Source organism: Scheffersomyces stipitis, chromosome 2 (genome assembly GCF_000209165.1).
Source record: "Scheffersomyces stipitis CBS 6054 chromosome 2, complete sequence".
Lineage (NCBI taxonomy): Eukaryota > Fungi > Ascomycota > Pichiomycetes > Serinales > Debaryomycetaceae > Scheffersomyces > Scheffersomyces stipitis.
The window spans coordinates 224838-252165 of record NC_009042.1 but is presented as its reverse complement, the minus strand read 5'-3'; the positions used below and the strand labels follow the sequence as shown (position 1 = coordinate 252165).

At 41.5% G+C, this 27328-nt stretch overlaps 10 protein-coding genes across 10 annotated transcripts; 6 read left to right on the top strand and 4 right to left on the bottom strand. All coding sequences in view use genetic code 12, as the record gives it.

Annotated features, from left to right (window-relative positions):
- Nucleotides 1-222: 222 nt before the first annotated feature.
- PICST_42357 (peroxisome assembly protein 12) lies at nt 223-1620 on the top strand (the record flags this gene model as incomplete). Its single annotated transcript, XM_001382776.1, has 1 exon — nt 223-1620. One exon carries the CDS (start codon nt 223-225, stop codon nt 1618-1620), a length of 1398 nt encoding a protein of 465 aa, XP_001382813.2.
- Nucleotides 1621-1984: 364 nt separating this feature from the next.
- On the top strand, nt 1985-3214 carry PICST_40776 (translation initiation factor; the record flags this gene model as incomplete). Its single annotated transcript, XM_001382775.1, has 1 exon — nt 1985-3214. One exon carries the CDS (start codon nt 1985-1987, stop codon nt 3212-3214), a length of 1230 nt encoding a protein of 409 aa, XP_001382812.2.
- Nucleotides 3215-3339: 125 nt separating this feature from the next.
- PICST_66784 (loss upsets vacuole) lies at nt 3340-7598 on the bottom strand (the record flags this gene model as incomplete). The annotated part of the gene is made up of 1 exon (XM_001382245.1): nt 3340-7598. The coding sequence occupies exon 1, from the start codon at nt 7417-7419 to the stop codon at nt 3340-3342; it is 4080 nt and encodes a 1359-aa protein (XP_001382282.2). The 5' UTR covers nt 7420-7598.
- Nucleotides 7599-8311: 713 nt separating this feature from the next.
- On the top strand, nt 8312-8794 carry COX17 (Cytochrome c oxidase assembly protein/Cu2+ chaperone). The gene has a single exon (XM_001382774.1). The coding sequence runs from the start codon at nt 8336-8338 to the stop codon at nt 8516-8518; it is 183 nt and encodes a 60-aa protein (XP_001382811.1). The 5' UTR covers nt 8312-8335; the 3' UTR covers nt 8519-8794.
- Nucleotides 8795-8796: 2 nt separating this feature from the next.
- PICST_56134 (predicted protein) lies at nt 8797-9885 on the bottom strand (the record flags this gene model as incomplete). The annotated part of the gene is given in 3 exon segments (XM_001382244.1): nt 8797-8922; nt 8956-9793; nt 9809-9885. 3 exon segments carry the CDS (start codon nt 9883-9885, stop codon nt 8797-8799), a joined length of 1041 nt encoding a protein of 346 aa, XP_001382281.2.
- A 1078-nt stretch (nt 9886-10963) lies between these two features.
- Nucleotides 10964-15151, bottom strand: REG1 (RNA processing protein). The gene is made up of 3 exons (XM_001382243.1): nt 14412-15151; nt 13399-14372; nt 10964-13239 (listed from the first exon to the last, which is right to left on the bottom strand). The coding sequence occupies exons 1-3, from the start codon at nt 14646-14648 to the stop codon at nt 11451-11453; spliced, it is 3000 nt and encodes a 999-aa protein (XP_001382280.2). The 5' UTR covers nt 14649-15151; the 3' UTR covers nt 10964-11450.
- A 3185-nt stretch (nt 15152-18336) lies between these two features.
- Nucleotides 18337-19956, top strand: PICST_41155 (predicted protein; the record flags this gene model as incomplete). The annotated part of the gene is made up of 1 exon (XM_001382773.1): nt 18337-19956. The coding sequence occupies one exon, from the start codon at nt 18337-18339 to the stop codon at nt 19954-19956; it is 1620 nt and encodes a 539-aa protein (XP_001382810.2).
- Nucleotides 19957-20783: 827 nt separating this feature from the next.
- PICST_76301 (predicted protein) lies at nt 20784-23802 on the top strand. Its single transcript, XM_001382772.1, has one exon. The coding sequence runs from the start codon at nt 20798-20800 to the stop codon at nt 23750-23752; it is 2955 nt and encodes a 984-aa protein (XP_001382809.2). The 5' UTR covers nt 20784-20797; the 3' UTR covers nt 23753-23802.
- Nucleotides 23803-23947: 145 nt separating this feature from the next.
- PICST_54622 (predicted protein) lies at nt 23948-24673 on the top strand (the record flags this gene model as incomplete). The annotated part of the gene is made up of 1 exon (XM_001382771.1): nt 23948-24673. The coding sequence occupies one exon, from the start codon at nt 23948-23950 to the stop codon at nt 24671-24673; it is 726 nt and encodes a 241-aa protein (XP_001382808.2).
- Nucleotides 24674-24733: 60 nt separating this feature from the next.
- CHL1 (YPL008W (CHL1)-like protein) lies at nt 24734-27241 on the bottom strand (the record flags this gene model as incomplete). The annotated part of the gene is made up of 1 exon (XM_001382242.1): nt 24734-27241. The coding sequence occupies one exon, from the start codon at nt 27239-27241 to the stop codon at nt 24734-24736; it is 2508 nt and encodes an 835-aa protein (XP_001382279.2).
- Nucleotides 27242-27328: the final 87 nt, after the last annotated feature.

Sequence of the window (27328 nt, the reverse complement as noted above, 5' to 3'; positions counted from 1 at the left end):
TAAACAGATTGGATAAAAAAGTGTGCATATTCACGTGACCGAGACCTCGGTACATCGATTTTTCAATTTGTGGAGAAACTCCAGTTTGGCTAAACCTTTCTTTGTGATCAACTAAGCTATTTCTACTATTTTGAAAGGAACAAACTTCGCTAATAACTCCTATACAAAGCACCGAAGTCTTCGAACCCCAAAGTTTCGGTATTAGAAATTTTCATTCTCAAGATGGAGTACTATTCATCCTTAGATGCTTCCCAGCTAGATTCAGAGACTCCAACGCTTTTTGAGCTCATTTCCGCCAGCCAACTCGAGTCCCTTCTTTCTCCATCCTTACGTTACATATTAGTACACTATGCCAGCCGCTATCCCAAGTACTTATTGCGAATCAACAACCGCTTTGACGAACTAAATTTGGTGTTACGAAGCTTTGTGGAATGGTACTTCGTTCAGTACTGGCACGGCTCGTTCACTGAAAACTTCTATGGACTCAAAAGAGTTAATCAAACACCGTTGAACAATGGTAATTACAATGCCAATAAACTTACGCTGGTAGTTCCGGCTATGGTAGAGGAAAGACGCGCTTTGACATCCCTTCAGAAACTCGTATCTGTATTTGAGATCACGGGTACAGCATATGTCTCTGAAAAATTGAATTATTGCTACGAAATATGGTATACAAAGTATGTGACGAATCAGCTCAATACCCATGAGTCTAATTCCAAGGAAGAAAACTTGCGTATTTCGTTGAAAAGGAAGTTTGTTGAGATATATCCCTACGTCCAGAGTGCCTATCGAGCTGCGAATTTCATAACTACTCTCATGTATTTGAGCGGTCACAGTAAATCGCCAACCTTGCTCACATACTTGTTCCGGATGAACTACGCTCGATTGAGCCAATATGACTACGCTAAGCATGAGCCTAAACCAGTGAATCCAGACGTCAAGAGACCTAATCGTATAGCCCCACAGACAACTTCAGAAGTCGTAGCGAAATTTTTGTCTAAGTATTTGACGAATCCATCCTGGAAACTTGTCTCTTTCATCTTGGGAACTTTCTTTCCCGTAGCTATCTTCTCGTTGAAGTTCTTAGAATGGTGGAACAACTCAGATTTTGCCTCGAAGTTGTCTAAGAACCAGGGCAACATTCTCGACTTCACATTGCCTCCTCCTGGGTTGGTTACCGAGGCATTGAAAGAAGCCAAAGAGGCCAACAGAAAGGCGAAGAGATACTCCCTGAACAAAACATGTCCCATCTGTAAGAAAGAATTGACAAATCCAGCGATTATCGAAACAGGCTATGTGTTTGATTACGCCTGTATATACAACTATCTTGAAAAGTCACATATTATAGTCAATGACAAATTGAAGAAGAGAAAAAACAAGGAGCTTGATGAAGAGGACGAAGAGGAAGAAGAGGAAGAGTCAGAAATTGACTCTGAAGCCGAGGAACAAGAGAAAGAAGAAGAACCGCAAGATTACGAACCAAAACAAGAACAAGATTTTACAATCGACATCAACAAGGGTGGTAGATGTCCTGTGACAGGCAGAAAGTTGCTTGGATGCAAATGGAATGCCATCAAAGAGGAATGGGAAATCGAAGGAATAAGAAGACTTATCTTCTAGTTAATAAACTACAGAGCACTATTACGATTCTAACAAGCCTATAATAAATCCGAAGTAGTATATGGTGGTACATAAGTCTATAATAAACTGTCTATAGGGTCTATAATGTTCTGGTACAGTATTGGACAATAGCTTACCTAATAATCCATCTCCAGAGTCCTTATTTCGCAGCCATTACTATTGAATGGGTGCAAACTTCACACGTGATTGCACATAAATTTCAGAACTCCATAGTTTTTAATTAGAAAACGTTTTCAGTGTTTAGACCACTATTCTTCTTTGGAACCAACTGAGACCGTTGTTTTTTAGTGGTTGCTTTCTCTTCAGTATCGGATTTATTCTCGTGCTTAATTTCTAACAGAAAATGGCTTCTACCGCTAAAACACTCCAGGCAATCAAATTTGACAAGGAGAATATTTCGCTCCAAATCTTGGACCAGCTTTTGCTTCCTTACACAACCCACTATCTCGATATCAAGACGATCGAAGATGCTTTTCTGGCTATCAGGCTCATGCAAGTGAGAGGAGCACCTGCAATTGCCATTGTAGGAGCTTTTGCTGTTGTTGTGGACACCAATGCCTCCTTGAAAAATGGTGGAAACAAGACTGTGTCCAAGTTGTTTGACTCAATTGACTATTTGGAGACTTCCAGACCCACAGCTGTCAACCTAGCCAATGCACTCAATGATATCAAGAAGTTGGTTAGTGCAAAATTTGGCCAGAATGACCTTGTAGATGAAGACGTATATCAGATCATCTACAAGTATTCTGTAGCCTTGTACGAAGACGATTTGGCCAACAACTTCAAGATAGGCGCCAACGGCTTGAACTACATCGTAGAAACATTGAAGAAGGATGGTTTCAAGGGCGCTTTCTCCATAGTTACTATTTGTAACACGGGCTCCTTGGCTACTTCTGGTCATGGAACGGCGTTGGGGATTATTCGTTCCACTTACGACAAATTGAAGAAGTCAGAATCCAGTGAGGAATTCTGGCTCGACCACGTTTATCCGTGTGAGACACGTCCATATAACCAGGGTGCCAAGTTAACTACATACGAGTTGCACTACGAGCAGATTCCATTCACATTGATCTGTGACAATATGGTTTCGTCGTTGGTGAATACTTTAAGTAGTAACAAAAACATCCAGGACAACGCTGCAGCTCCAGTCAAGTTCATTATTGTAGGTGCAGACAGAGTCGTCAAGAATGGAGACACTGCCAACAAGATCGGCACGTTCCAGTTGTCCACTATCGCCAACTTCTTCAACTCCAATAAGCTTTCTGGTTCTGCCAACAAAATCAAGTTCATTGTGGCAGCCCCAAGAACTACCATTGATCTCAACACTGCTACAGGTGACGAAATTGTGATTGAGGAAAGACCTGCTAACGAATTGACCACTCTTAAGGGTCCCGTGTTGAGGGAAGATGGTTCCATAGGTGATAAATACACTGTGGGAATCGCCACTCCAGGTATTTCGGTTTGGAATCCAGCTTTCGATGTCACTCCACATGCTTTGATCGACGCTATTGTCACAGAGGAAGAAAAAGTATACACTAAGAATAGCCATGGAGAGTTTGAATTGTCGAAGTAGTTGAATAGTAATTGTAATATAACAGATACAGAAAGATATACAAGGATACTTCTACTCATTATTATATTGTAGAATACGTAAAGCTAATGCCAATATTGAACTCCAATATTATATATCTACAAGTTTTACTTTTGATTTCCTTCGTTGTCTTCATTAGTAGCAGAAGCAGTCTCTGCTTCTTGATCAAAAAGAACCTCTTCCGAGTCCTCTTCATCGTTCTGCTCAACCTCTGGCACCAGTTCTGAAACAACCGTGTTTTCTTCGATTCCATTGCTGCTGTCTATCCCAGCTTCTATATCTTCTTCGGATGAAGTTATCTGTACTTCAATCTTTGAAGATGGATCATCTTTAACCTCAGTTTCATCCTTAGACGTTAAATTAGTCACTTCTTCAGAGTATTCCTTTAAAGGCTCCTCAGCAACTCCCCCAGTGGGGTTTTCCACTTCACTAGCTAATTTGACATCTTCATCTATTTGAACCAGATCCCCTTTGGCAGGTTCCTCTTTGTCCTGTACAGGCCCATTTACAATATCATCTGGATCAGATTGAGGAGCTTCCTTTTCTGGAAGTAGAGCTCCATCTCCTGGTTTTGCATCGTTCTCATCTATGACTGGTAACTGCTTGTCTATTACTTCATCTTTCTCGGGCTCTTCCTCATCGACTGCGATCTCTGGAGCAGTCACTGCTGCCTTCTCAAGAATTTCTGTATCAATCTCCGAATCCTCCTTTTCGGCTATTTCATTTTTAGGAACGGCTTCCTTTTCTGATATCGGAAGTTCTTTCTCTTCTTCTGGTTCTATTGCAGACACTAGAAGCTCCTGACCAGGAAGATTCTCCGTAATCGGTTGTACCTCAGTCTTCCTTTGTTTTTCTTCAGAAGATCTTTGCACTTCCAAAGAACTCTTTGCCGAGCCTCTTACACTCAGGATTTGCAATCTTTCATCCGCTATGTTATGTCTCATTACTTCTTCCATTTTGGTATCCTCAACGGTAGGCAAGGAGTTAACATTCTCCCAAATAACCTGCCCGGAGTTTCCGTAGCCCGGAAGTTCACATAACTTCACTCTAAAGTAGTCGATATCCTTTAATACCATGTGCTTTTCATTGAAGTCCTTAAACTGAGGCAATTGAGTACAGTAGCATTCAACCAAGATTCTCTTGTAGTTATCGAAAATCTGCAGTAAGATCAACGAGCACTTGAGCTCGGGCAAATACCGCGAAATAGCCTTTGTAACCGTCAAAGTGTCCTTCACCAAAGTTTCCATATACTGATGGCACTGCTGCGGATGTTTAAGAGGCTCTGACCAGTTAATGTTCTTAATAGTAGCACTATGGGTGACAGTTCTATCGTGCAAAATAGACACAAGTTTGGAGAAAAGTTCATTCTCATGGTCTTTGTAGTTGCTGATGATTCTGGCGAAAGACAAATCCTCACTGGGCGATCCACTAACAGGAACTGGAGTGGATTCTCGAGAAGGGAAAACTGTCTTCAACCTGTCCAACAAAGACAAATTGAACTCCACCAACTGAATACATAAGGCTATATGCTTGGGAAAAATATGCTTCAACCCGGCTGTTCTGGTAGCTCCAGCATTCAAAACCGCTTGATAAGTCTTGGAATTCAACAACTTGAAGTAGTTCAAGAGGTTGTTTTCGATGGAAGAAGCTGTACTTGTGAATACCTTGGCGATAATTAGATAATCCCTAATTTGTCTAACAGATCTAAGCGCTAAGCTAGGAATCATAAAGCTCTCGGAGCCAATAGTTACACGAATCTTGTCATTTTCTACAACCTTTGTATCTTGGTGAACTTCTGGTTTTTCATGGAAATCAAGCGGTTCTAGCCACTTTTCACCAGAAAAACCAGTGTTACCATTAAGGAGAATGTAGTCAGTATAGCCTGTGATTTCGTCTACAATTTCCTGAGCCTCAGAAAGTGCTTCTGCCAGAGTTACTTCCTTCCAAGTATCCCTGTTTGTATCTGTTACCAAAGCCTTCAATGCATTATGATGAAATCTGTGCACAAAGTAGTTCAAGTGGTTTCTGAACCACTCACTGAGTGCACTTCCGTTGAAGCCGGGAGATATAAGCTCACACTCTTGCAAGTAAGCAGACGTGATAGAGTTCAATCTGAGATAGAAAGGTACAGTGAGGTCGGCAGTTTGTTCCAGTCTAACATTGATAACTCTGGTAAGTCTTACTTGAGTTAGCTCTATCGCCTTACTGATGGCTATGGAAATGTCAAGCGACATGATATCAAAATCAGGAGCGAGTGAAGTTGTAGTCGTAAGTGCCAAATCAAGTAGCAACTTCTGGTGAGCAGTGAGTCTACGCAAACATTCTGATAAATCCGCATACGTTTTGATAAACATCTGTTCAAATTCTTTAGGTGTAAGCGACTTGATGTTAGAAGACAATGAAGTGTTTGTAGAATGAGGAACTTGCAAAGATTCACCAGTTTGACTTTGAGAAATTGCAGAAGGATTGCTATTCAAACTCTCAGGCGGTACAGACGCAGATCTAGATGGCGTGTTGGACATATCTGTAGATCCATTTTGTGATTGTGTGGGAAGATTGGTCTTGATGATATCCTTGATTTCAGTCATGATACGATCCTGATATGACGAATATGCTTGTACCATTCTGCCTGACTTGGCTAAGTTTCGGACATAATCCATCAATTGCTGACGCTTAGAGTCTGTGATCACAAGATAAGAATTGTTGACGGGCTTTGAGTGGTATTTCTTCGTCTTGTCAATACCATTATAGAGTCTGTTGAGTGTATCTTGCACCGGTACTGAACGGCAATGTGTACGTAAATCGTCCAATAGCACCTGTATGAAGTCGTTGATGTATCCTTTGCTACATTCGTCCTTGAGGGTTTGAAGATCATTACGAAGATGGATCAATGCAGGCAAACCAGTCAAATCCACAAGAGGAAACTGAAAACTTGGATAGAGGGCTCGAAGACTTTCATCTTCAATCTGGTTTTTATTTAAACCTTCTACCAAGCATTCCGTGAGAATTGTTTCCGTCAAGCATTTTGAATATTGCGAATTCGTGAACGACTTGTTAGCCAAATCAAATGTGGAAACTACATATTTTAATTGTAACAAACATGACTCCAAGTGCTCTACATTTTTCTTCTGAACAAGTTTATCAAAGATCTGTAAGCCCTTCCTGGAATGGCCATTTTCAACTTGTTCAAGTTTCTCCTTCATGCTCTGGAACTTATCTACACATTCGTTCAGATGTGTCTGGATCTTTTCGATATCGCCTATCGTCAGGAAAAAAGAGTCTGATGTCTTGGAGATCTCCTTGATGAGACTGACTTCTACGATGTCCAAATAGTGCGAGATTCTCTCTTGAAGCGCGGTGTTGTTCACTAAGTGAGAAGAAGGATCGTCATTATCTGAGGGTATTATACTGGCACCTTCAATTACTTGCTTGAAAACTCGGGGATCATCAAGACGGAACTCTTCCTCGAGATACACTTTCGGTATCGCACTCAACTCATCAGATCCAAACTCTACATCCTGGAAATTAGCCACAGACGACGACGCAGACACTTTACCCTGTTCCTGTTGTGTGAACTTAAATAACGTATCCTGAGTAAGCTGTCTGTAGCTCAGCTCAAAGGACTTGTACTCGTCTTCGAGATTCGCTACATACTTGGCCTGCAAATCCGAATCCTTGACACGCGACTTGAGCTTAACCAACTGGATCTGGGGTATGTCTCTTGTGGTTGGAAACTTCAAGTTTGCTACCGTTGTTAGCCCACCATTGATAGTGACAGATGATTTAGGAGCCTTCTTTCTACGAGCTCGGGCTGTGTCGGACCCTATAGTTAACTCGTAGATGGAGTTAGGTCCCAATGGCAGGTATTCTCCCTGTATTGTATTGAGTGAGTCGTCGGGGTTAACCAGCTGTGAATTGAGGATGTTGTAGTAGACAGTAGATGAAAAAACACTCTCATTGTCGATGCTGTTTCTGAACGACATGGCGGAGCCTGTTCTTCTGTGCTTTCCACTTGGAATGGCATTATGGACACTATTCGAATAAGGCATGTTGGCCGATTGGATGTTGGAAAACGTGTCCAGACTCTCAGAGTCGTCCAGAACATTCTGAAGATCATCGTTGAGGTCTTCTGACTCGTTGACGGACGCTTTGCGGAGAATCGTGTCTGGTATCTTTTCTTCCGGCATTGAAAATAGATCTATGATGAAGTGATGGCAAAGAATTAATGGGAATAATTGATAGTTTAGATAAAATTGACAAAATGATAGTGATATATAAGACTGAATTGTTAATTGATGCTTCTTATAATTGCAATTTGGTGTAGTTTGCTGACTTCTAAGGTTAGTCTACTCGATCTGATACTGAATAATAATGAATCTGTTGGAGACTTCACGAATTAAAAAGAATTACAAATCTGTGAGCGAGAAAACAACAGCAATGCAGTTCAAACCGACGTAGAACAACAAATCGTTGCTTCAGTCGCGAAAAGATCCAATGCTGATAAAGGAACAGATCTAAAGATGGACATGGTACATTTCTGGGTAATATTTACATGGCTATAGTGGGAATAATGTCGCTGTGTCGCAATACTTGTTGTTAAAGGTCACGTGAATATATTGAAATGTCGGCGTGGCATATATTATATGATTCTTAGAATATAGGTATACTAATAAGATAAGATGATGATATGAAGACATGAAGTTGCGATGGTATATTTAGAACAAGGAGTGGAATTCGACAATCCCATATCCAACTTCCAAATTGCTCTTTTTATGGTAGTCGTCACCCTTCTCATAGTTCTAAAAAGCACCAACAGCTTCCACTGAACACTGTAGATTATATCAGTTTCAATATATCCCTCCAACTTCTCTAGATTTACAAGAATCAGAATGAACTATATACTACTTCAAATTAGCTCTTGCCAAACTCTATGTTGTATTCTCTATAATTTGCTCATCTAACATCACCAAATGTCGCACACGACATCGCGACATATGGTGCAATCCACCTTTACCATTACTAATACTTAACTGAACCTAATGGCACCACTTTCTCTGCAGAAACCACTTGAAAACATCCCAAAAGTCCAACTCTACGACCAAAATGTCAGCTCCAGCCTGTGAAATCAAGAAAGAAAACAAGCCCAAGCCCTGCTGTGTGTGCCTCGACGAAAAGAAGTTGAGAGATGAATGTCTTCTCTTCAACGGTCAAGAAAGTGGAAAGTGCAACGAATTGATCCAAGGATACAAGGTCTGCATGAAAGGCTTTGGCTTCGAGACCAACTAGATGGACTGAGTAGGTTGATCCAGTTGGTCAACTCTCACTTATGGTTTATCTTATGATATTGTTCTTGAAGTAAGTGCTGAAGAATTCTTGTATGAAATAATTGAATATTGCAAAAAGTCGTGAAGAATCATTAGATTTTCAATTTTATTACTCAAATCTTCAAGTTCTTCAGAATAGAATTATCAACTCTTCATATTATTTCCACCTGTTAATAGTAATTCCACCTGTACATATATGCTAGACTTATGAATAAATAAAAGTAACTTCGTATGCTCGAATTATACCTCGTCAAAGGTTCCGTAACTATTCTTCTGCTTCTTGTCTACCAAAGTGGAATGGCTGCTGTCACTACTATCGCTGTTATTTACACATTCGTGAATCTGGAGACTCTGTTTGCTTTGGATCTGATTCTCGTTATCTGTGACGACAATTTGGACTTCCTCCTGAGCTAGGAGTTCCTCTTGAAGGAGTTCGGCTATTTCCTGTTGTTGGACTTGTACGTCCCTGTCGTTTGGATGTTCTTCATGCATCCGTTTGTTGACTCTCAGCCAGACCTGATTACGGATGAAGTTGTCAATCAACACAAGTTGCAAACAGTTCATGAAAATCGGTACCACAAACATGACAATGAAGATTTCAAATTCGTCGGGATACTCGTCTAGCCAGACAAGCAAAATGTGCTTCGTAATCCACAATAATTGAGTCTCAAAGCATTCCATAGCTACAAACAAAATGAGTTTGGTAATCATCAACGAAGTGAAGTAGATCAGCAACTGCTTCAAGTATGCCCGCACTGATGGCCGATTCACATCCGGTCCATACTGGCCAGACTCGATCTGAGTAATGCCCAAATACGACTTACAGAATTTGGTAACTACTTTGAAAACATGGTACAAGATGAAAACACCTACAGTGCAATCAAAAACGATGTTGAGGAAGTACCAATCGCATGGGTCTGATCCTTCAGAGGCCGGTGGAGCTACGACGGGAGAGTTGGGTACTTTGGGAAGCTTCAGTTTATCAGCAATTTCGTCCCCTAGGTCTCCCAGCTTGATAAGAGAAAGTAGAACATTGAAGATGTGAACACCTAAAGCACCAATCAACTGTTTGGAAACATCGAAAAACCACACAGACCATGTTCTCCTAATGGGATACTCGTAGGAACGTTTGATTATAAGCGACAGAAGACAAAGAAGACCCAAAAATGCCTGAGTCAAGAGCGAAAATGTCCCTATCAACTCACATTTTCCGTCATCAGGACTCGAATCGTTGTTGCTTCGGGCGTTGAACGAGACAGGTAGAACAAGCGAGAGTATTATGACCGGAAGAGAAAGTATATCTGACGGGTGTATCTTCAGACAAGTCATTGTGGATGAATATTATATAATAAGTGCTGTTTATGAGTTTGAGGCTTGTGAAACTAACAGTGGAAGATAAGTCCTTTATGAATTTTATAATTTATGATTGAAACAGACTGTCTATTCGTATGAGCCTTTCTCCTAACGTATAATGTGTCTTTATGAGTTCTCTAAGAGCTTCAACGTGTCAATGGTTGCAAGCTGTTCTCTAAGGTTTCAAGTTCCGTTAGACTCTTCTGAAACCTCCAATAACTCTAGATGGGATATTCGGAACCTTATTAATGTTTCGTTAGATTGTTCTTGGCTCTATTCGTATTCCTATTTGTAATTTATAATGAACGTGTTTACAAAGATTCAGAGCAGCTTCTGAGCCAGGAAAATGTCGCAGTTGCTAAATATGTCGTCGATTGATTGCAGTTTAGACCTGCTATCCGTTTCTCGACTTTCTAACTTTTGCCTTCTTGATATGAAAAGACCAAAATATACATTAATATTTAAACATGACTATTTGCCTTGTCTATTGTAGTAGAATCTGCAGGACAGATGATAAGTGGCACTATATACAGGTATTCTTATTTCGGGTTATATTCTATTGGTAGCTCCCACTTACTATATAAAACCACTCTTTTCGAGAATGCTATTTCACTCATTCTTTGACCCCAATTTACATCACAAGGCATGCTATTCATCCATGTTCATACTCCTTGCGTTAATCCTCGTTGTCCATTCTTAGCTTTCACTTCGCTGAAGTGGTCGTGTACCAACCACTTCTAGATCTGTATGATAGCCAAATTTTTGTTGAGATTCCTGCATGTTGAACATAGCAGGTTATACGGTTCTATTATACGGTTCCATTTATGATTCCATACTTCCATTGCTGGTACTTTTACACTGGATCTATAGTGTATAGAAGACAACCAAAGAGAATCGAAAAGAAAATCTCTCACGAAATATCAATAAAAAATTCTACATTAAGTGGTCGTAAAATGTATTTTGGGTTCCATAGCACTTTTCTCCAGAGACCATTACCGAATTGGTTCTATATTGAATAATTGGCTCTTCTCTCAATACTTATCCCATAGTAGTTCTTCATTAGTTCCCTAATCCAAGAAAGTTCTTCGTATCTATAGTCCCATACTAGTTTGAATGTAATCAAGTTAATTCTTAATTGCAAATAGAAATTGAGTAATTCTACACCACTTTACGAGCCTCCAATACTGTGCTAAACCGATTTCAGTAGTACTCCCGTAAAGATCTACACCTTTCTATAGTACATGTAATGATTAAACTGTATGAAATAAAAGCAAAATAGACATGGTATACCAGACGAGTTACTATGGCTCGCGTGCTGCGGCCTCGGTGCCCGAAAGGTGCTATTAAGCACTAGCGTGGATTCGGGATCTTCGTAGGTTTGATTGTGAATAATTCTGGTGGCTATAGTGGTCACTGTCTATGCGTATTTATATGAGTGAAATCTGGCTTGACATGTTAATATCATTAACTTCAATATTAATATTAAAACAACATTATCACTCCGGTAACTTTCCGCTTAAGGTATCTTCTTTTTCCTTGTTCTACTGCTTCCAGCCGCCTAAGAAGTGGTTGGCCAAACCCTTAGCCTGACCCACTATGTTTCGAGACTGAGGACTTTGATTATCGTTATTCTCATTGGCATTAGAAACATCAGGGGACGGCGACTTCACACCGCTCTTGTCTGCTACCAGGGCCAATGTCGCATAGCTCGGGCTGTTGGCTCCGGGGCCTGCCACATTCAACGGGGCTACATTCTCTACGTAGTCTACGTCTGAGTCTGAGTCTGAATCGTCAAACAAGAACGTCTTGGACTGTTGCCTCGATGTCAGACCGGTAGGAGGTTGCAGTGGTGGAGGAGTTGTATTTCCCAGAAAGGCATTCGCTGAAGTGGTATGTGGAGGTAAGGGAGAAGCCTTTCTCTGGGTATTCGAAAGTGTCTTCTGCAATGGAGCAGGCGAGCTCTCAGGGGAAACGGTAAACCACTGACTGGAACCTACGTCTGTAGCTTGGTGCTGTGGTTGTGGCTGCAGAATTGAAGCAGGAGTTGTTGGTTGAGCATTAAAGAATTGTTCAGATAATGAATTCGACGACTGCCTCTGTTTTGTCAAAGCAGCACCTCCAAAGAACAGCTGAGATAACGAACTAGACGAGGTTGGCATCTTAGATATTGATGCTGACGAATGATTAGGATTTATACTACTGACAGGAGCCGAAGAGGGTTGTGGAGTCTCAAAAGCTTCAGGAAAATGTCTTTTGGCACTATTATTACTGACACTTTCAGACATTGCCTGGCCAAACACTTGTTGAGCTAAGGAGTGAGACGAAGTTCTGGCTCCAATAGACAATCCTTCATCAGATTCATCGTCGCTGTTTTCTGAATCACTCAAACTGAAAGGAGACGTTCCTGAGATCGAGCTGGGAATGGCAGAAGGTGCAGCTTTCGGTATGGGAATAGTTGGAGGAGAAGCTGGACTCCCAGCATTCGCACTGGCATTGTATTGAACATAACTGGCGGTATTCTGATTGATGTTCTGGTTGTTGATGTTGTTGCTGTTGATGATGGCCGGGTTAATTATAGGTAAAGCGTTTCTTCCGTCTATATTCAGAGCAAAGTCGTCGTTCTCTATAATCTCGTAGTCGAAGTTTGAGCCCATAGTGATGTTCTCTGGTACATCTACTACATCGGGCGTGTCTTTCTTGTTGGTTCCGTAGATTGCATGACTTGGGTCGACCGTATACACCGTGTTGTAGTCGTAGTAGTAATCGTAACCTCTACTTACGTCGTTATTGACATTGTGAGACAAACTGGAAGTGTAAGGATTCTCCTCGTCGCTTTCTTCGTCTGATCCATAGTTTAACGAAGTTGATGGTAACAACTGAATCGTCTTATACAGCTTGCTATTGTTTGTAGATACAGAATCAGAGTCTTCAGTGGCTTCCGGTTCTCGTTGTGAAGAAATCTGACCTCCAGCAGATGCCAGCAACCCTGGAATGTTCGACTGTGGAATTGAAGGCGACTTCACCTTGAGGAAAAAGCCACCCTCTTCGTCTTCATCGTCATCGTCTTCATCGTCATCGTCTTCATCGCTATTGTAGGCTGGAGTAGACTCAACATTTTCACCGTAATTCGTAGAATTCTCGTAGATGTAGCCATCAAACTCGTCTTCAGAACCAGTATCGGGGTCGTAGTAATAATCATCGTCTTCCTCTTCATACTCGTTATCAGAAAAGTGATCTACAGCTATGCATTGGGTTACTTCGTCGTTGAAATGAATATGACGTTTTTCCTTATGCTTCTCTTCTGTAACTGGAATCGTAACACTGTCTGAACTCGAAGTAGAAGCAGATGTTACAGTTCCCGTTCCCGTTGCTGAAACAGATATCGAACTTCCTACATTGCCAGGAACTTCCACAATTGGCGATTTCGCCTTTTCCGGAACGGCATTGGCTATAGAGATAGCAGCAGTAGCAGCGGCGGCAGAAGATGACGTACCTAAAAACATCGAGAAATCGGCTTCGTCTACATCCTTTGCTAGAAGAGCGGGGCCAAAATCTGGAGTTTGGGGCTGGTGCTTGAGATTTGAAGTAGAACCTTGCGATTTCTGAAGCAAACTTTGAAGCCTGGTTACACTGCTGTTTTGGGATGAATTTTCAGAAGAGCCGCTGACATTTTTGTACTGCGAATTCAACTTGGCCAGAATGGCATCATAGTCGTCAAATTCGGGCGTATGTTTGCTCTTTCCGTCCTGGATATGCTGCTTTTGCTGATGCTGTTGCTGTTGCTGGATCAGAAGCTGTTTTTCACGCTGTTTCTGGTACATTTTGTTAGTGGCAAGCTGGAGCTTCAACAAGTTCAGATGGCTGATCATCATGTCCTGAACCGTTCTACGTTTTAAAATTGGCTTCGGTGCCAGTACATGTGACTTGTTGGGTATGGAAATGTCACCGGCGACGACCGAAGAAGCCGTTGTGATCGCCTTATGATCAGAAGTCGAATCCGGATAGAGTGGTTTGTCATCCTTGAGAATAGGACCGTAGAGCCACGTAACATCGGAGTCTTTGGACCAGTTGACGACTTCCGGGCTTATCGTCTTCAAATTGCATCTACGTTGAGCCCAAGTTCGCCAACTGGCGTTCTCGAGTCGGGCAGAGTTAGCTACATCTTTTCTCTTCAGAATCACATAACGCCATGATCTCAGAATGTCGCTCACATCCCATTGATGTGACAAGTAATCGACGTGTACTGATGGCTCAGTCGTGATGTCTGTATCGTCGTGGGGTAGTAACTCCGGGCTTTTGAGCGAAAGCGGCGTTGGAGTCAATCCCGGTGAAACTGAAGAAACTGGAGGTGATATGGCATCGGAATCAATAGAAGAATCAGCATTGTTAGAGATGATATTGTTTTCTATGTTGATGATATCATTTTCACCCCCAGCGTTGATGATGTTGCTGTCTATGCTCAGCTGGTGGGCGAGAGACGACAAGTCCGTAGAATGTGATACGTTACTAGAAGTATTAGTAGTAGAAGCAATATGATCTGTATTCTGATCGGCAGTATTGGTTGTTGTAGAGCTTGCCGCTGCTGCAAGTTTCTCCGGGATGAACTCGTCGAGTAGCCCCATGGATCTCGTTCGTTTCAACTTAAACGTTGTGTTCTCAAAGTGATCATCATCCTGAGCGTCGACATGCTGAGACGTGGTAGCGCCTCCACAGAACACCTCGTTGTTGGACATTGACATTTTGGAGATGGCGGATGTGATAATTTAAGATGGATTCTAGACTGCTGCAGAAGTGAGAATTAGTGGCAAGATTAATGAGAAAAGATGATGATGAAGTGAAATGAGAATGACTGAGAGATTCAGGAAAAGTATGAAGATCAAGTGGTTGGCGAAGTGGTATTCTAGTAGTGGTGGTTGGGGTATGGCAGTAGCTGTCGTGTTAGTATTGTAGTGGTGGCAGTGGTAATCTGGTATTTATAGTGGTACTGGTAGTGATGTGTGATGCTAGTGGTGATTGTAGCTAGTAGCTTGATATCTGTATCAATGCCGTTTCAACAATACTAGTATAAATTGGGCCGAACCTTTCGCTAGTGTGATTGTGCAATGGTAGAGAGATCACCAGTGTAGTACTGAGAGGTGGAGTCTCTAGAGTGGCAAATAACAGACGATGGAAGGAAAAGTGGAGGTGAAAAAAACAAAATCGAAATTTGGAAAATGCTAAAGACAGCAGACAGAGAAAAACAAGTTTTGGTTGTGGAAAAACAAGTGATGAAACTGGTTTGCTCGTTGTAGGTGCACGGCAAAAAATGGGCTGGATGACCTGAGGGGAGGTCTCGCTAGGGAGCAAAAAGTAGTGAGAACTTGAAGAGTTAGCGAGGGCTGGCTGCGACTGTGGTGAGCCCTTGCAAATGCTAGCGAGAAGCTAGAGAGATAGTGAGAGTTAGCGAGAATTAGCAAGAAACTTCGACAATTTGAGAGGTTCAGCAAGATTTAGTGAAGAAATTAGCGAGAACTAACTCTGTATGACTAGTTATTCTTGGTCCAGTGCCCTCGCCAGCTCTGCAGTCGCAGTGAGCGTGACAGATTTTCCGGCGAGCAGGGGTATTTTTTCGGTGCTGGGAAATGGCTGGACCAACTACCAGAAGAGAATGGGACAATATCATGACGAGATGAATGACGCCTAGAAATGACGATTATGAACGACAGCAGAGAGGTACAATAATATCAATGGATATTATAGAAATGGAGAATGTGCGCTGGCTCAAAAGTTCACATAGCAAGTCTCTCCACTTGGCTAGACCTTTTGGTGTTTAGGGAGATCTCGTGAAAACTGGAGAAGTAGCGAGACTCGCAGAACCCGGCTCTGGAGCTCAATAGCAAACATACAACAATTTCTACAGTCTACAACAGGTTCAGTAACGTACGAGAGAGAAGGTCACATTCCACTGCTAGGACTACTAGACTTAGACTGTCTAGTTTCCAACTGCTTAACGGTAGTCTACTTCCATGGCGGTGGCCGTGCTGATTCTGCATTATTCCTCTCTATTTTCTGTCACTAAATTTGTGCTCATCGCAATGATTCGCACCTTTGAAACTAGTGGGGTTGAGCCAGATTTCTCTGCTTACCTTCGCTCGAATACCTCCACCAGTTAGTGAGAGATCATTGGTTCTAAAAGCACCAATGCCTCCTATTACCCTGTCTCCTATACCCCCTATGTACATTGAATATCCTCCGCGGCAATAATTACACTTCCTTGCACCCAGAAATCTTCGCTAACTCTTCGTTACTCCTGTCGCCGTACCTCCTGGTGAGTCTCTACCGACAAGAAATGCAATGCAGGAAATGGAACATTTCGGATTCGGCCGCTCGAAGCACATGAATCACAACGATAACCAATACCGAGAAGAAAAATCAGTGCCATATGAAAGAACACCCCCAGAAAAAGTGTGTACCCTTCTGGAATCACGGAGCTAGAATTGCCGGGACAAACACGCCTTGGGGTCCCCTACAACTCCTACAATTGCAAAATGCTACTACCTTCCGTGATGCTCTCAGTGCCAGAGATCTGAGCAGGTGCCGGCTTCGCCCTACACTGACGTCATAACCTCCGCAACTTTCGCTACCTCCAGTCTCGCCAGAACCACCACGACAGACTCACAGAGAAAGTTCTGTTGGATCTCAGAGATAGGAAGCTCGAATGGAAGAGTTGTACAGAGTTGTAATATAGCGTAGGCGGGACTAGTATATGCCAATGGCAATTGAAGCCGTCACTTATCTGCTTCTTCTCGCTAATCGAGTTGTCAGATCCTCCTCGTTTGCCTGTAATTCGCCACTAATTCTTATCTCACTAAATAACTGTCGCTAGCAGTCTCGCGGTCTCGCGGTCTCGCTAGGCTCGCTATCCCCAATCACCACAATTTTGCTATCTGCGACACTGAGATTTCTACCGGCGCAAGCCTGTCCATCCACGTTCTGGCTGCCGCCTCTGAGAATTAGTTGTTCCGAGTTTCTCCATGGATTATTGCATTTGACTCCGTTCTGAAGCCGAAATGCGGGACTTTAGTCACCACATGACTTTGTGCACGTGTTGAGTCATCCTGTCATCTCATTTCTGGAGTGACGTTGCAGAAAAAATGCTGGGCCATGGGAGACATCGGCGACATTCTTCAGCATATAGACACGGCGACATTTGTAGTTTTCCAGACCATCCAACGGTAACGAAGCATGTGGCCAAGAAGATGTAAATGAAGAAATTGCTTTTCTTGCAGAGAAGACACACTTTTCGTGAAGCTTCCTGTGAAAATGTTTCTGAATGCTTTAGGATTTCCTCCTTGGACTCAATTCACTTTACCCCAGGACTGCTAACATTCGACCTCAGTGTAGTGAATATATTTATTCCATCATGTTTTATTCGTTCATACAATTTTCTGTTTTCGGTTAAAAAAAAAATCTCCAGTGATTTGCAATAACCAACATCCTAATTTAAAGTACTGTCTATGCCTTTCCTTTACTGTTCGTTTTTTTGCTTTTCTTTTCATTCTTTATTATTTCATGGCCATCTCTCTTCACGATTTTTCGATTATTCTAGTAACCAGACTTCCCAGATCTACACGATTTATGTCTAGTTTAATTCGGTAGCCACTTCAAGTATTTTTTCTTTGATTCTTCTATTTTCGCCTCTATTGTTAGAACTATTCATCCTTCACCTTCCAACTCCTGCTCTCCTTTAAACTCCAGCTACCCACTACTTTCGCCGTTCAAACCGTTGCGTTGCCCCAACAACAAATAGTTCGACCAATGATATCTAGCGTCACTGCTAACGATAACAAACACAACGTCCTGTACTTCTCTTCTGTACCAGACTGCTAATGCTGTATTTTGTGCATATTTTCTCAACAGTCAATTTGTGCAATCACCGTGCAAAACTTTTTAATCATTTTGGTATTAGCTTGCGTTTTGTGCCATTATTTCACGGCGAATCCCTTTTATTATTACCCTTCATACAACTGGTTCTTACTTTAGCTCATATTACCACGGCTCTGTGTCACACGAGAAGTGGATTTTTTCACATGCAATCCCCATGGTCTGATTCCAGTACATTATCGTGTTCGCCGAATGAACCCACACGATAAATACGAATTTAATCAGAAATATCCTCACTGAAAAATTTCTTGTCCCAGTAGCGAAAAATTCTACTCTAAAAAAATAAACCTCTAAAACTCATCGATCTAGAGATCTGGTTTGTAGCTAGTGGATAACTTAAAACGGGCGACGTCTGCATTTTCTTTTCCACTCTGGTCGATTTTTTCCCTAGCAAGTTTTGGCAAGGATTTGAATTTTTCACTCAGGAATTTTTCACTTTTTTCACTGGACTCTCGTTTTCACGGTTTGCTATACCTATTTCGTATAACCTATCCCGAGAATAAAATGTCAGACTACAGTTTAAATGAAAAGGCTGCTGAAGTCTCGACAGACTTTTTCAACAACTCCAAGACAGACGATGCAAATCTCAAGGAGTTTCTGGCTAACGATGTTCAAGAAACCATCTCCATCACCCACCAGGGTGGTTCGTTGAAGAGAACTTTCTCCACCTATTCTGTCATCTGTATTGGTTTTGGTTTGACCAACTCGTGGCTCGGTATCTCCGCTTCTTTGATCACTGGTATTCAGTCGGGTGGTCCACTTATGATTATCTACGGTATTCTTATTGTTGTTGTTATCTCCTACTGTATTGGTATCACCTTGTCCGAGTTGTCTTCTGCTATTCCATCTGCTGGTGGCCAGTACGTGTGGTCCAGAGTGTTGGCTCCCAAGAAATACTCCAGTTTCTTAGCTTACCTTTGTGGTTCTTTGGCTTGGGCTGGTTCTCTTTTCACCTCTGCCTCTATGGCTCTCAGTATCGCTCAGGAGTTGATGGCTTTCTGGGTATTGGCTCATCCAGATCATGTTGTCCATAAATGGCAATTGTTTGTCATTTACCAGTTGATCAACGCCTTCTTAGTAATCTTCAACTGCTACGGGAAGTGGTTGCCATACTTGGGTAACGGTGTTTTGTACGTTTCCATTGTTTCTTATATAACTATCACCATCACTGTCTTGGTTTGCTCCAGAGGTAACTACCAAGATGCCAGCTTTGTTTTCACCAAGTTCGACAACAACACTGGCTGGTCGTCTGCTGGTATTGCCTTCATTGTTGGTTTGATCAACCCTAACTGGTCCTTTTCTTGTTTGGACTCGGCCTGTCATTTGGCTGAAGAAACCACAAAGCCTAGAACAGATATCCCCAAGGCTATTCTTTCCACTGTCACGATTGGTTTTGTCACAGCTTTCACATACTCGATTGCCATGTTCTTCTGCATCAGAAACTTGCAAGATATCTTCGACAACAGTACCGGCTTGCCTATCTTGGATATCTATTACCAGGCCTTGGGCAACAAAGCTGGTGCTTTAACTCTTGGTGCCTTGGTCTTTGCTACTGCTTGTGGCTGTACCATTTCTTGTCACACTTGGCAAACCCGTTTGTGTTGGTCTTTTGCTAGAGACAACGGTTTGCCTTTCTCCAAGTACTTGGCTATCGTCGACCCCAAGTTGGGAGTTCCTTTGAATGCCCACTTGTTCTCTTCTTTCCTTGTAGGTCTCTTAGGTTTGCTTTATCTTGCCAGTGATGCTGCCTTCAACTCCATGGTCGTTGGTTGTATCACATTCTTGTTGTTGAGTTACTTGGTGCCTACAATCTCCTTGTTGTACAGAGGTAGAGACAACATCAAGCACGGACCTTTCTGGTTGGGCAAGTTCGGTATGTTCTGTAACTACGTGACCATCGCCTGGTCCATCTTTGCCTGTATCTTCTTCTCATTCCCATCGTTTATGCCTGTTACAGCCAACACCATGAACTATGTCTCTGCCGTCATTGCTGTCTACTTGATCTGGGCTCTTGCCTACTGGTTCTTCCCCATCAAGAGCTGGTCTTGCAGAGAATACTTCGCTGGAGGTCTCCACAACAACGAAGAAGTCGAGTTCCCAGACGTCTGCTTGACCGACTTGTAAGCATGTTCGGTTTCTACAATTGCATTTGGATTGCTTTTATATTTCAAAAGTCTACTTCATAATTTCCTACTCGTTTTAATAGAGTCATTAATTTTCAATTCTGTTCATAGCGTTTGCCGGGCCAGGCTGACTGTCTTATAGAGTCTATACTACTATAGTTCGAATAACTCTATCAAATGCATAATACCAAAATAAGCATATGTAAGACATGATATGGTAGTCTAAAGTGTAAAATTTAACACCAATACAACATCAATACTAACACGTAATCAATAGTCGTAGAATATTACAACGTAAGTAGCTTCTACGCTGAAGAAAACGAAAGAGTACAATTCATGAGACCGTTCTACGACAAGGAAATAAATGCCTTAAATATCAACATCTACTCTACAAATATATGGATCATCTGACACCTCTCTTTCATCATAACTTCCAGACAGGTTCTTAAAGATTCAAATCGCTCTTTCCATCAACACATCGCATTTTAAAATGATAGAGTCGACCCCAGAAACTGCACTCGAGAGGACAGACCTACCAAAAACTGGTAGGGTGCCCTGGGCAGCCTCTTAGAGTCCATTACAATGCACTGTCTAAGTGATGGATTACTTTTGGACAAAGTTAATGAAGAAAAGAGAAACGACCAATAAAAATCTGAATTTTTTGTCACTTTATAGTCGATGGCTGAGAAAGAAAAATCGGTCACATGATTTTCTCGATATCCGGGTAATGGCTTCTATTTTTCAGATCCAAGGTTTTCTGAAATAAACATAGATATTTTCCGCGACTATAAGGTTGGTTTCTTTCTCTTTCAAGCACAACTTAACAGCCAATTGCATAAAGAATGTCGTTGTTTGGACAACCAACACGTACTTCTGCCAATTCTGGACCGTTTGGCGGTACTTTTGGCTCCGGAACAGGAGCCTCTGCTACACAGAACCAAAGCACTTTAGGATCATCTTCTGGAGCTTCCAGTGGTAAACTCTCAGGTTTTGGCACAGTTTCCGACAAAAGTGGCACAAGTATGGGGGGAACACTTCCAACAGCAGTTAACTCGTCGAATTCGTCCAAGTTGTTGAAAGATTTGTTAGAATCAGCGCATAATTTGCCCAAGTCGGATAACCATCAGTTGGGTTCTGTTCATTTAACTCTTCGAGAATTGCAGAGAAAATCAGAAAAGTTGCGTAAACTCGAAGATTCCGGCAAGAAGGATGTGAACTTCACGAAAGCACATTATTTATTGGCGTCCAGCGGTATCAGTGCTGAAGAAATCGAGCTGGAGTTGAACAATATTAACTTGCCAGCATCTACGACAACTTCTGGGTCTTCTGTTATTTCTGTGAATTCTGGAGCTGGCGGAGTTTCTGTGGGTGCATCGTCTTCGTATTCAAATATCGAAAATTATCTCAATGCGAAAAAGGATGAGAACATTTTGAACACTATAGAGCAGCTGTTGAACTTGGCTTCCAAGGACTTTGACAACTTCATCAGTTCCAACATTTCCATCGATTGGAAAGTTAGAAGAGATGAGCTCCGTAAATCTATTGGCTTGAAATCCAGTGGTGAGAACTCTCAAGAAGCGTTGAAAAAATCCATCACCTGGAACAAGTCTGTTCCAGGAGCATATAATATCTTAACGCCTTTGAAGACTGCCAACGGTTCCAATGTCTCAACTTTGAAACAGTTGCCTCGCGAAAAATTTGAGAACCACGCTAAGATCATATACCAGTTGAACGAAGCAAGATTGGAGAACAGGAATTTGCCGTTGTCGTTGAACTTTTCTGAGTTAAACAAGCTCCAGAACGACTTGAAATCCAGACAAATAGCAGACGTGTGGAAGAACTTGATCGACTTAACCAATGAGAAATTCACTAAAACCAGTCAAGAACAGAAGTTCTACAACTTGTCGCCTCTGAAGTTGAGCAGAGCTGTCATCAACAACAGTAAGAACCAGTTGGAGTCTGAGTTCTTCAAATACATGGAAGAACTATACTTGAAGGACAGTAAGAAGGAGCCAGAGTATCTTCCTCCTACCAACTTGAACAAAATCTCGTATTTCATCAACAGAGTGATTTTGAAGAATGACTCCGACCTCTTGAGTAAAACTTTGTGTGTAAATGGAACTCCGATCTGGGCTCTCATCTTTTATTTACTCAGAAGTGGTCTCTACGAAACAGCTTTGGAACTCGTTACAAAGAACCAGGACTTGTTCAACAAGTTCGATATGAACTTCCCCATATATCTCAACAAGTATGTCTCTAGTGAAGACCATGTTCTTCCCAGTGGGTTGAACGAAAAATTGCATTCTGAATTCAATCAACAGTTCCAGTTCATAATCAATGATGTGGATAGCTCCAACAACATCAACTTTGATCCCTATAAATATTCAGTCTACAAGATAGTTGGTAAGTGTGATTTGAGCAAGAAATCGTTACCTCAGGAGATAAACTTGAGTATAGAAGACTGGTTGTGGTTCCATTTGTCGATCATCAATGAGCATCAATTGAACAATGAATCAAATTTGATTTTCGAGAACTACAGCTTGGTCAATTTGCAGAACAGAATCATCTCTCTTGGTCCAAAGAACTTCAACACTTCATCTAACAACCCGTTGTATCTTAAGACGTTGATGTTGGTTGGTTTGTACGAGTTGGCAGTTCAGTACACATACGACTTCATCAACGAATGTGATGCCGTTCATTTGGCTATAGGTTTGAACTACTATGGCTTGCTTAAAGTTGCAAGTTATAATAACAAGGACGATCTCTTGATTGTCCGCTCTAATGACTACGAAATCAACTTCAGCAGACTATTGGGTTCGTACACAAGAAGTTTCAAGATTAGCGATCCAAAGGTTGCCTGTCAGTACTTGATATTGATAGCGATGTCTAAAGGAGGAAACTCGAAGGAGGAAATCGCCAAGTGTCACGAAGCATTGAGAGAGTTGATTTTGATTTCTCGTGAGTTTGTCATGTTGCTTGGAGATATCAACCAGCAGAACGGTACCAAGATTCCTGGAGTGTTGGAAAGACAGAGATCATTAATAAAATTGGAAGATCTTAAGGAATTCTACCTGCAAATCATAGAGTTAAGTGCCATAAAATGTGAAGATGAAGGCAGAATATTCGATGCCTTATTGTTGTATCAATTGTGTCAAGAGTTTGATACAGTTGTCTCGTTGATCAACAAGCTTCTCGCTGAAATTTTGTCATCTACGGAATTAGACAAACCTATCATACAATACGGCAACTACGAAGTTCAAGCTGGAGGAGTTGTAGAAAGTAAAAGAGCCGACGACACCATTGATAACAACGTAATCCTCTTTGCTCGTCATATTATAAAGATTTTTGACACGAACAGCTTCATTTTGGAGCAGATAGACCCACAAAGAAAAGAAAGCTGTGACTTGTTGTTGCATATAATAGACATCAGAGGTTTGTTCATCAAGAAGGATTTCCAGCAAGTGTTGATAGAAATCAAGAAGCTTGCTTTGATTCCATTTGGCCAGGACGACGACTTGATCATAATCAGAAAGGCTAGTGAGTTAATACAGAATAACCATTTGGACGACAACTTGATCAAGGTGATTCCATCGTTATTGATCATGATTATGGCCAGTATCTCACAAGCTAACTACGCGATTTTGACTAAGAGGTACCAAGCTCTTGGAAACGAGAGGGAAGAGTTGGCCAGCTTGAAGAAGCAAGCCAAAAATTGCATGATCTACGCCGGCATGGTCCAGTATAAGATGCCTAGAGAAACATACAGCTTACTTGTCAATTTGGAGTCGCTGTTGTAAACCTTTATATATACATATATATACATAGATAGCATTAGTAAAAGTTAAACTAACAAGAAATTCGCAGCCGTAGTAGTTAGGTTTATTTGTACATAGTACATATAAAATATTGCGCATCTATTTCGGGGATAACAACTATCAAAATGAAGTGGAATCACTGAAGTTTGAAAATATTCACGATCAGGATCTTAATCGATGCCTCCGAAGAAGTCCAGAGCCAGGCTGGATGCTGTATACAAGTTTCCGGATGGATTCATCAACTTGTCAGTGAATTTGAACAAGCTGTTCTTCAAACCGCAACCAGAAACCCTTATAGAAGATCAAATAGTTGTCATAGAGAAATTCTTTGCAAGCGATCTTTGCAATGAGTTGATACGCTCTTTCGAGAAGCAGCTCACTTTGGAAACAACCCCTATTATCAAGAGTAAGGAGTATGCTGTGCGTTTCAACGATAGGTGCTCCTTGACAGACTTCAAATCCGCCGAGATTCTCTGGAACTATCTTAGAAGCTTGCTTCTTCAGCAAACTGAATATGAAGATGAAGAGATAGACAAGATCAAGGACAATTTCTCTGCTGCTTGTGGTTTGAATCCACAATTAAGGATATATCGTTACCGAAGTGGACACCATTTCAATCCGCATTACGACGAATCTGTCGTATGTCCTTTGAACGACAAAGGGACATCCAAAGGGAAGACCAAATGGACTTTGTTGATCTACTTGACAGGAGACGAAGAGTTTAAAGGGGGTGGCACCATCTTCCATTCTGAAATGGGTGGCACGGAGTCACTTAATATCCATCCTGGTAAGGGGATGGCGCTATTACATAAACATGGAGACGACTGTCTTCTACACGAAGCTGAGTTGGTGAAGTCTGGGGTGAAATGGGTGCTAAGAAGTGATGTAGCATACCCTCTATAACTTGCCCTGTCATCATTCATACATCATTCATATATAACTTACTTAAATAGACGCATACAATCAGGCAAGTCTCGCAATGGTTTTGCACATGAAGAAGTCTCTTGTCTCTTCCATGATCTGATCCATGTTATAGTTCCTTGTTTCTATTCTTTTCCTAACCCAGGAACTGAGTTTATTCTGAATCCTAGACGACTGATATCGACAATCAACGAGATATATGATTGAGTAATCGTTGATATGTCTAATGCTTCTTCCTATACTTTGGTTCACTGCCCTCATACACAAGTTTTCATAATAGCTTTGTGAGTTTCTCTGTGCTTCCAGCATGGAGCAGCCTCTTGCAATTGCTTCTGATTCTATAAATTTCCTCTTGGCGATAATTTCTCCAGAATAAGCGTTTGGATATGGTAACCCCACCATCACTACTGCTCTTCCTAGTTCATCTGCAAAATTGATCCCTTCTGACATCTTTCCCCCCACAACTGAGAATAGAATTGCACCCTTTTTCTCTTCTTTAATTGTGTTCGCATAGTCTGCTAGAATTGTCTGGACTTGTGATGCACTTGTAGGCTCTTCAAAGAGTTTCTTCTGTGACTCTATCTGAGTCAATACATCTGTAGACTTCCAAATCGACAATATGTGATTCATATACTTGTAACTTGGAAAGAAAACCACAACTCCATCCGGTACCAGTTGGCAGATACGAACGATCGAAGCTCCGAGAGCCTCGATCATCAACGGGTTGTTTCTATTGTCAAACAGGAATTCTAAAGTAACATTGTTTTGAGAAGATACAGGATACACTTTCAAATTGTCAGGTGGTATAATATGATTACAACTGAAGGATTTGATTTTCTTGTCTTCAACATATGGAAACAAGAAGTTCTTGAATTCTGACATTGGTTCCATAGTACCCCCACATAGTATCACGCAGCGGGCCTTGGAAACTATATCCTTGAACACAGAACTAGGGTCCAAAAGCATGTATTTGATGGATGTAATGCCGTTGGTTGAGTCCCAGAAGAACTTCCCTTCCTTGGAAGGGTTGACCAAACACTTCAAGAATTGAACAATTTTGTATAAAAGCGGATTAGAGCTACTAGTTTTCGCTTGTTCGTTTTCATTTTCAGCAACCTTTTCCATGTACGATTCAATCTTGTATGCTATTTTTGATTTCGCAAGGAACGCTTCCAAGATGTGGATATTCAACATATCTCCTGTGGAGTTCTGGTAGATATCGCTTGTATTGATTTCGTTTCCAACCTTGATATTGTTGCATTTCTCCAGTTTCTGAATAAATGAAATCACCAACTGGCAGAGTTTGATGAGCTTCATCAAGTGAATTCTGTTCCCACTGTTCAACTTCTTAAGAAACCTGCCGAGGTAGAATTTAAGAGCTTTGATAATGCTATTCATTTCGCCAATAGTGATACATACTGAGTGCATCGACGTGATTGTATCCATCAAGTTGTGTGCTTCATCGATTACAACTATGGAATCTTCGATTTGCAAGTTGAGAATGGCTCTCGTAGACTCCAGAAGTAGAATCTGGTACGGCAACGATATTATCTCTGTCATTTCCACTCCCTTTCTGACCAGATAGTAGGGACATACCTTCATATTTGAACCTAAGTCTGCGATTTCTTCAATGTCATGGATCTTAGACAAACTGAGATCCGAAAGCTTTTTCGTTAAAGACGAATTTAGGTAGTCCTTGGGAAGAAATTGGCATCCTTCCTTGGATTTCTGGAGGTCTACACAGACATCATTTATGTTCAGATCGTTTTTCGAGAAGCTCTTGACTTTTTCGTTGATACAAAGTTGCTTTCTAGAACCAATAGGCAAGTACTTTGTTCTTTCTTCTACTCCTTTAAACGATGATTGAAATTTAGTTAATGCCAATTGATGAGCAAATTGGTTAAGTTGCGAATGAGTTCTCGAGGAAAAGTATATATTTACAGGGCAATCGTTAGTCATCTCAATCTCATCCGTCCTTCCATTCACTTTGTCTAACAATTGCGAAATTTCAGACTCAAGAACTGTGAGCTTATCAGCATTCGGCTTAACTTCGGAATCACTATAGTAGTCTTCGGGCAAGAAGTCTTCATCGTGGAGCTCTTGTTTCTTTGCAGTAGACCTCTTTTTCTTAGGTGGTCGGCTGCTTTTAATACTTCCAGCAGTTTGTATGTTGTTCTCGTACTCGTTCTGGATCTTTTCAAGGTACATTTCGTAATCTACCATCTTGTTCTCTGATCTCAGAACTATCGTATCTCTATATGCTTTCTTGACCCACTCTGGCTCATCGTCTGAATCCAGATCATCTGTATCACTTCCATCTAAACCAGCCATAGGTTGAAATACATTCTCCCGCTTGTAATCGCGGAGCCACGTCATGGTAGAGCAAATAATAGATAAGGTTTTGCCTGTCCCAGTAGGACTCTCAAAGAGTCCGATTTTGTAACCGTTGTCGATGGTGTCGTAAATGGCATCCATAAGTTGTATCTGAATGTCATACGGCTTGTAGGGGTGACTATATCGGTTTTCTGGCGAACATATCGAAGTTTCCATTGATGCTGTAGAGAATAAGATGATAGCAGCCTAAATTGAAATGTATATGGATTGATATAGACAATTTGGTCACGTGAATTTCTTGAA